A 5,899-nucleotide genomic window follows, 5' to 3' on the forward strand; every position below is an offset into this window, starting at 1 on the left:
CGCGAAGGGAGTCTGGAGCTTCTCAACCCTCTCCTGGAGTTCCTCCTCTGTCAGCTTCACCAGCGCAGTCTCCGAGGAAGTGGACGTGAGCCCGGGCGCTGTATCCACCATCACCTGAGCCTGGAACGTGCTGCCAGGAGCTGCTCCCTCCGGTACCGTCACGTTGAAGGCCTGTCCCTCAACTTGCACCTCCACCTGCTCTCCTCCTCGCACGCCCTCGGGTACTGTGACCATGATGGACTTGCTCTGCCCTCCCTTCTCCTCCGTGTCGACCGCGATCAAGTTCCCGTCCTCGTCCGTCCCCCACTTGACCTTGAAGGTGACCCCGGCCGGCGACACCAGCTCGTCCTCATTGCCCAGCAGGACTCCAACTACCTCCCCTGTCTTGAGGGTCACGTTGGCGGTTCTGTTCATCGACAGCGCCTCCTCCTTCTCGCTCTGCTTCGCGATGTTCAGGAACACATCCTCTAGAGTCGACATGCTCAGCTGCACGTCCACGATGCAGAGAGACTCTCTGCTGGACTCTAGCTGCTCGAAGAAGCTCTGCAAGGTGGCATCGTCGGTGTTGGGGACGTTGAAGTGCATATAAGTCTTGGACTCCTCCACCACCTCCACCTTGAACGTCTTCCTGAACATCTCCTTGATCTTAATGCAGTGCGGGAGGGACTTTGTCATGTTGTCCCCGCAGCTGACGCTGATCCGGTACCCTCCTCCGAAGCGAGACTTGAGTCGCACGCTGCTCCCGATGCACCTGCCTCAGCCCTCAGGCTACGCCAGCACACGCTTCCTCTCTCACCTCAGTCGACCCTTGGCCATGATGCCGATGCGATCGCCGAGGATGTCCGCCTCCTCCATGCTGTGCGTGGTGAGGACGACGCACCTGTCCTGCTTGGCCGCCTCGATCACGTCCCAGACGTGACGTCGGTTGATGGGGTCCATGCCGGTCGTCGGCTCGTCCAGGTAGACGACGCTGGGATTGCCGATGAGGGAGACGGCGACGGACAGGCGTCGCTTCATCCCTCCTGAGAACGACCCGGCGATCTGATTGGCGGCGTCGTTGAGCCGAACCTCCTCGATCCGCTTGTCGGCCTCGTGGTACACGGAGTCCGGCTTGATCCCCTTGATGATCGCGAAGATGATCAGGTGCTCCCGAGCCGTCAGCCTCTCCCACAAGATGTCAAACTGCGGGCAGATACCAATGACGCGCTTGACTCGGTTCATGCCGCTGGGATGGGCGACTGTGTTTCCAAACACCAGGGCGTTTCCAGCCGTCGGGGGGAGGAAGCCTGTGAGCATGTTGATAGTCGTAGTCTTCCCAGCTCCGTTGGGCCCCAGCAGGGCGAAGAGCTGGTTCTTGGCGACCGCAAACCAGGGGGCTTTGACGGCATGGAACGGCTTCCCTCCTCGCTTGAAAGTCTGCTTCAGCCCTCGGATCTCGATCGCCGCCTCCTCCTTCATCTCTTCGTTTGCCCTCGCCTTCACGCTCGCTTCCTCCGCCAGCACGTCCTCGTCAGTGCTCTCCTCGATCACAAACGTGGGGTCGTCATGGATGTGTGCTTCTGTGAAGCCCCAGTACGCAGGCGTCAGGAAGTACCAGGGCGCTTTCTTCACGCCCATGGCGTCAGGGAGAACGTTCTCGAGGTAGAGGCCGACGAGCGAGTACAGCACGTAAAGGCCGATGTACCAGCTCCAGGAGGTGCCGACGGAGTAAGAAGGGTTACACTGGTTGGGGTTGATGGTGCAGTAGGAGTAGGCCTCGCTGAAGCGGATCCCGAGGTCCTTGTCCGTCGCCGTTAGTGCCCCGAGGTCTGCCAGGTTCTTGACGAAGAGGGAGGGGGGGAAGAAGGAGAACAGAGGCTCTGCCGCCCGGTCCCCTCCGCTCGACTTGACTGTATAGGCTCCTTGGGTGATGTTGTACTGGTAGGAGAAGGGAGCTTGCCCCTTGTACAGCCCGTAAGGGAAGCCGAAGACGACGACGAAGTAGAAGATGAAGGCTATCAGGAAGACAGCAAACCCCACAGTGACAGCCTGCGCAGCTCGTCGGAGGAAAGAGCCGAGGAGGAAGGCCAGGCCGATCATGGACTGGCCGAACATCCAGAAGGTGATGAGGAGAATCCCAAAGTCGTTCTTGAGGAACAGGCGAAACTGGAAGGCCATGCCGAACAGGACGAGGAGGAAGGAGTAGAGGAGCGCCATGAAGGACTGCAACGACAGGTGAAAGTCAGAGGATGGTGGGGAGGTGGTGGGGAGGAGCGCACAGACCTGGAACAAGTGCCAAGACATCCAGTAGGAGAAATCTTTCAGCCCCATTGCGGAGAGCACTTGCCGCAGCTTCAGCTCCTTCTCAGCCACGATCTCGTTCATCTGGATGACAAAGGGGAACATGGAGCAGGCCAGGAGAAAGAGAGGAGCGATCTGACCCTCGAACGTCGACACGACGAAAGCGGGGTGAGCAAACTCTTGGATTGCGATCTGTACTTTGAAGTTTTCATCTTTCAAGAACACATTCTTGGCGATCTCTCTGTGCGCGACGAGCTGCATGGGAACCGTGTACTCCATGTATGGACTCGTCCACTCTCCCCTTACCACGTCCGCTGACGTTCCGTTCTGCTGCACGAGCTGCGAAAATAGCCATGGATCAATATCGGTATTTAGCAGGGAGGGAGGAAAGGAGAGAGGGAGGGAGGAGGGAGGGAGGGAGGGAGGGAGGGGTAAGGAAGCCTACGCACAAAGGTGAAGGTGTTGTTGTTCGGCGAGTAGAAGACATAACTCCCCTGCACGTAGTTCATGTTCTTGAGGATGAATCTGGAAACCAGGTGAGTGACGGAGAGGGGTTCAGGCGTATAGTCACTCACTTGTCCATCTCTGTCTCGTTCAGGAACCCAACGACCTGACAGCACTCTCAGCCAGATCTGCGAGAGGAAGACGCTCGGACCTTTTCGGGAAGGATCGGGTAGACGTCCTTGGAGGACACCGACGACCCGTTGTGCTTCATCAGCCCACGAACCACCTTGGTACCCATCAGCACAGCTCGACACCAGCTGAACAGACCTTGTGCACTCGGAACATCTCGCAGCATGTCTGACAACTCGGTACCTGGTGCCCCTGGTCAACGATACCGCAAACACGCTCGCGGGGTTCGAATCGATATCACATTGTCCGTCAGGCAGTTGGCTGACTGGCACGCAGGGCAGGCATCCTTCAAGCTGGTATACGGACAACCTTTAGCTCACCTGCTTCCCCTTCTCAGCCTCAGCTCACCTCTGCGGCAGATCGGTGAAGAAATCGCTGAAAGCGGCGTAATCCTTGGAAGGGTTGAACTCGTTGTTCGGGGCAGGGGCGTAACTGAAAGTCACACAGCCCTTCTCGACCTTGGGGATGCAGTCAGGGATCCCATGCTTCTCGGTAGGAACAGGGTCGGGGACATCCTTGACCGAGGACTCCTGAGAGAAACGGGCCTTGATCCCCTCATTACACAGGTAGATAAGGAGGATGAAGAAGAGGGACGCGAAGATCCTGAGGAAAGTGGAGGTGTAGTTCCTCTTGGCGAGCACGAGGTTCTTGTAAGTGAGGGCAGAGATCTGCCTTGCGATGGTTACCAGACCGTCCATCGTTGCTTGGCGCCACAAAGCTTCAAAGTGACATGGGAATACTGAAAGCAATCCGTCACAAACTGGACGTTTGATCAAGAGCACATGCTAAAAGATTCTGCTCAAGTATGCGTGCCCACCCTCTTATCCCCTTCCTGTGATCTCCTTCATCCCTTGTTTGCATATTTTCCATTACATTTGACTGCTTCTATGATTGTCTTTCTCTTTGTTCGCAGACTATTCTTCAACACTCTTCGGCACAAGTTTGTTTTCGTTCCTCCTCATTTCACCCCGCAGGTCTGCACATCAAATCTCAGCTCTGGAATGCTTTCCTACATGGATAACCGTCCTCTTTTTCCCTCCTCCCTTCCCTCCTCCCTCTCCCCTCCCTCTCCCCTCCCCCTCCCCTCCCTCTCCCTTCCACCTCTCTCTCGCATCCCGTTCGATCTTTTATTATGGTTATAATGTATAATTCAAGGGAGCTGATCTGGTACTGAAAAGGAGGGGTAGTAGACTACGTTATGAGGGGGTGGGGGTATATTGGTCAAGAAAAACAAAACTTTTTTTTTGAATTCCCCTCATACATCCCACCCCCTCACTAATACCACCCTACCCTACCTATCTAGATCCATTTGCGGTACAAAATGCCTTCATTTGACCCCTCCATGGCATTTCAACACCCCTGGTAACTACGTCGTATTTTAAAAAGTCGTCCTCGTACTGATTTTAAAAAGTCTGTGGTCAGTGGAGGAGCAAAGGAGAGGGGGAGTGAGGAGGGGTAGGTGGTCCTGATTTTAATGTGAAGAAGGGGGTGGGGTCATCCATAAAAGGATGCGGAGGAGATCCGCCCATATGAGGGTGGGGTTATTTTCATGCTCTCAAGGGGGGGTAGAGGTTGCCTTGTCATTCCCTGGAGGGGTTCTCCGCTCCCCGAGCTGGCCCCGGCGGGCCGGGCCGGGCCCCGGGCTCGGCCGGATCACTAATCATCGCGCGCCGGCCGGGCCCCGGGTACGCCGCCGCCGGCCGGGCCTTCCGAAAGTTCCCCAGACTGCGGGGGGGCGGCGCTCTCAGTCGCCGTACGGTCGAAAGTTCGACTGGACTTCCGAGTCCTGTTCCGAGTCACTTTCGTCAGCTCAACTTCAAGGCCTCCCTGGCCTCATTCCGAGTCGGCTTCCGATCGTTCGTCGGCGCCGGGGCACACTGCAGTGCCCAACGTCAACCGAGTCGGACTTCTTGACGTTGCAACGGTGACTCAAGCCTCCTCGACTCTCCTCATTTTCCTCGTAAAGGGCCGCGCCACTGCGAGTGACGAGTCCTGGCAACTTATGCTTGGCACCCGTGAACGGTGAGGGGAGTTCGGCGAGTAACTGGCCGGGCTGCCGCAAGTCACTGAGTTATGGCTCGAATTCTGCGGCTCCGGCGCACAGGACGTGAATCGCAACTTGGTTGACAAGTTAGTAACTAGCAGTGCCGTGCAGTGACTGGTAGTCGAACTGCAGGCGGCCGGGTGACTGCAGTGCAGTGGTGGTAGTCTGATCATCAAAGTCGTTGATCTCCGGGACAATCTTCTGGTCAACTCAGTGCTTCTCCTTCCTCCCCTTTCTCTTCTCTACCTCCATGTGCTTCTCTTTCTGCTCCTCCTCCGTCGCCCAGGCTCCACCAACACCTTCATCGCTTCACAACGATGTCTACTATCAAGTGCTCCTCCTTCCTCCCCCTCCATCTTCCCTCGTTAACTCCAGGTGTACGCCAGGTCCCATTCCGTCCACAGCATGTAGCCGAAGAGTTGCGTCGTTGACTCGTCTCCGTAGCTGCGAGCACATACTTCAAACGCCGAGGAGGAGCAGGAGCAGGAGCAGGACGAGTAGCAGGGGAAGGAGGAGGAAGAGGAGGAGAAAGAGAAGGAGGAGAAAGAGGAGGAGGAGGAGGAGGAGGAGGAGGAGGTAGTGGTGGTGGAGGGTATAAGTCACCTCTCGACGCAGCTGCGTAGAAAGGTTTCCAGTTGCTTCTGCAATCAAGAAGAATCAGAGGAGGAGGAGGGGAGTTCGAGGTGTTCATAAGGAAATTATGGAGGAAGGGGAAAGTGGTGGTGGAGGAGGCGGAGAAGTTGGATGGTGGACGAAGTAGCGGCAAGGAGAGAAGGAGGAGGAGGAGGAGGAGAAGGAGGAGAAGGAGAAGGAGAAGGAGGAGAAGGAGGAGAAGGAGAAGGAGAAGGAGAAGGAGGAGGAGAAGGAGAAGGAGGAAGGGGAGGAAGTGTGGAAGAGGTAAGGAAAGAGGAGGGGGGGAGGGATTTTACCTTGTTAGTGCAG

General features: G+C 56.7%; 1 protein-coding gene across 1 annotated transcript; it reads right to left on the bottom strand.

Moving 5' to 3' along the window:
• Nucleotides 1-279: 279 nt before the first annotated feature.
• Nucleotides 280-3,611, bottom strand: GUITHDRAFT_82886 (hypothetical protein; the record flags this gene model as incomplete). The annotated part of the gene is made up of 6 exons (XM_005818612.1): nt 280-751; nt 797-1,879; nt 1,949-2,202; nt 2,263-2,610; nt 3,039-3,222; nt 3,322-3,611. Coding segments are annotated over 6 exons (2,631 nt in total), but the record flags the coding sequence as incomplete, so codon positions are not given.
• Nucleotides 3,612-5,899: the final 2,288 nt, after the last annotated feature.

Source organism: Guillardia theta (assembly GCF_000315625.1).
Source record: "Guillardia theta CCMP2712 unplaced genomic scaffold GUITHscaffold_285, whole genome shotgun sequence".
Lineage (NCBI taxonomy): Eukaryota > Cryptophyceae > Pyrenomonadales > Geminigeraceae > Guillardia > Guillardia theta.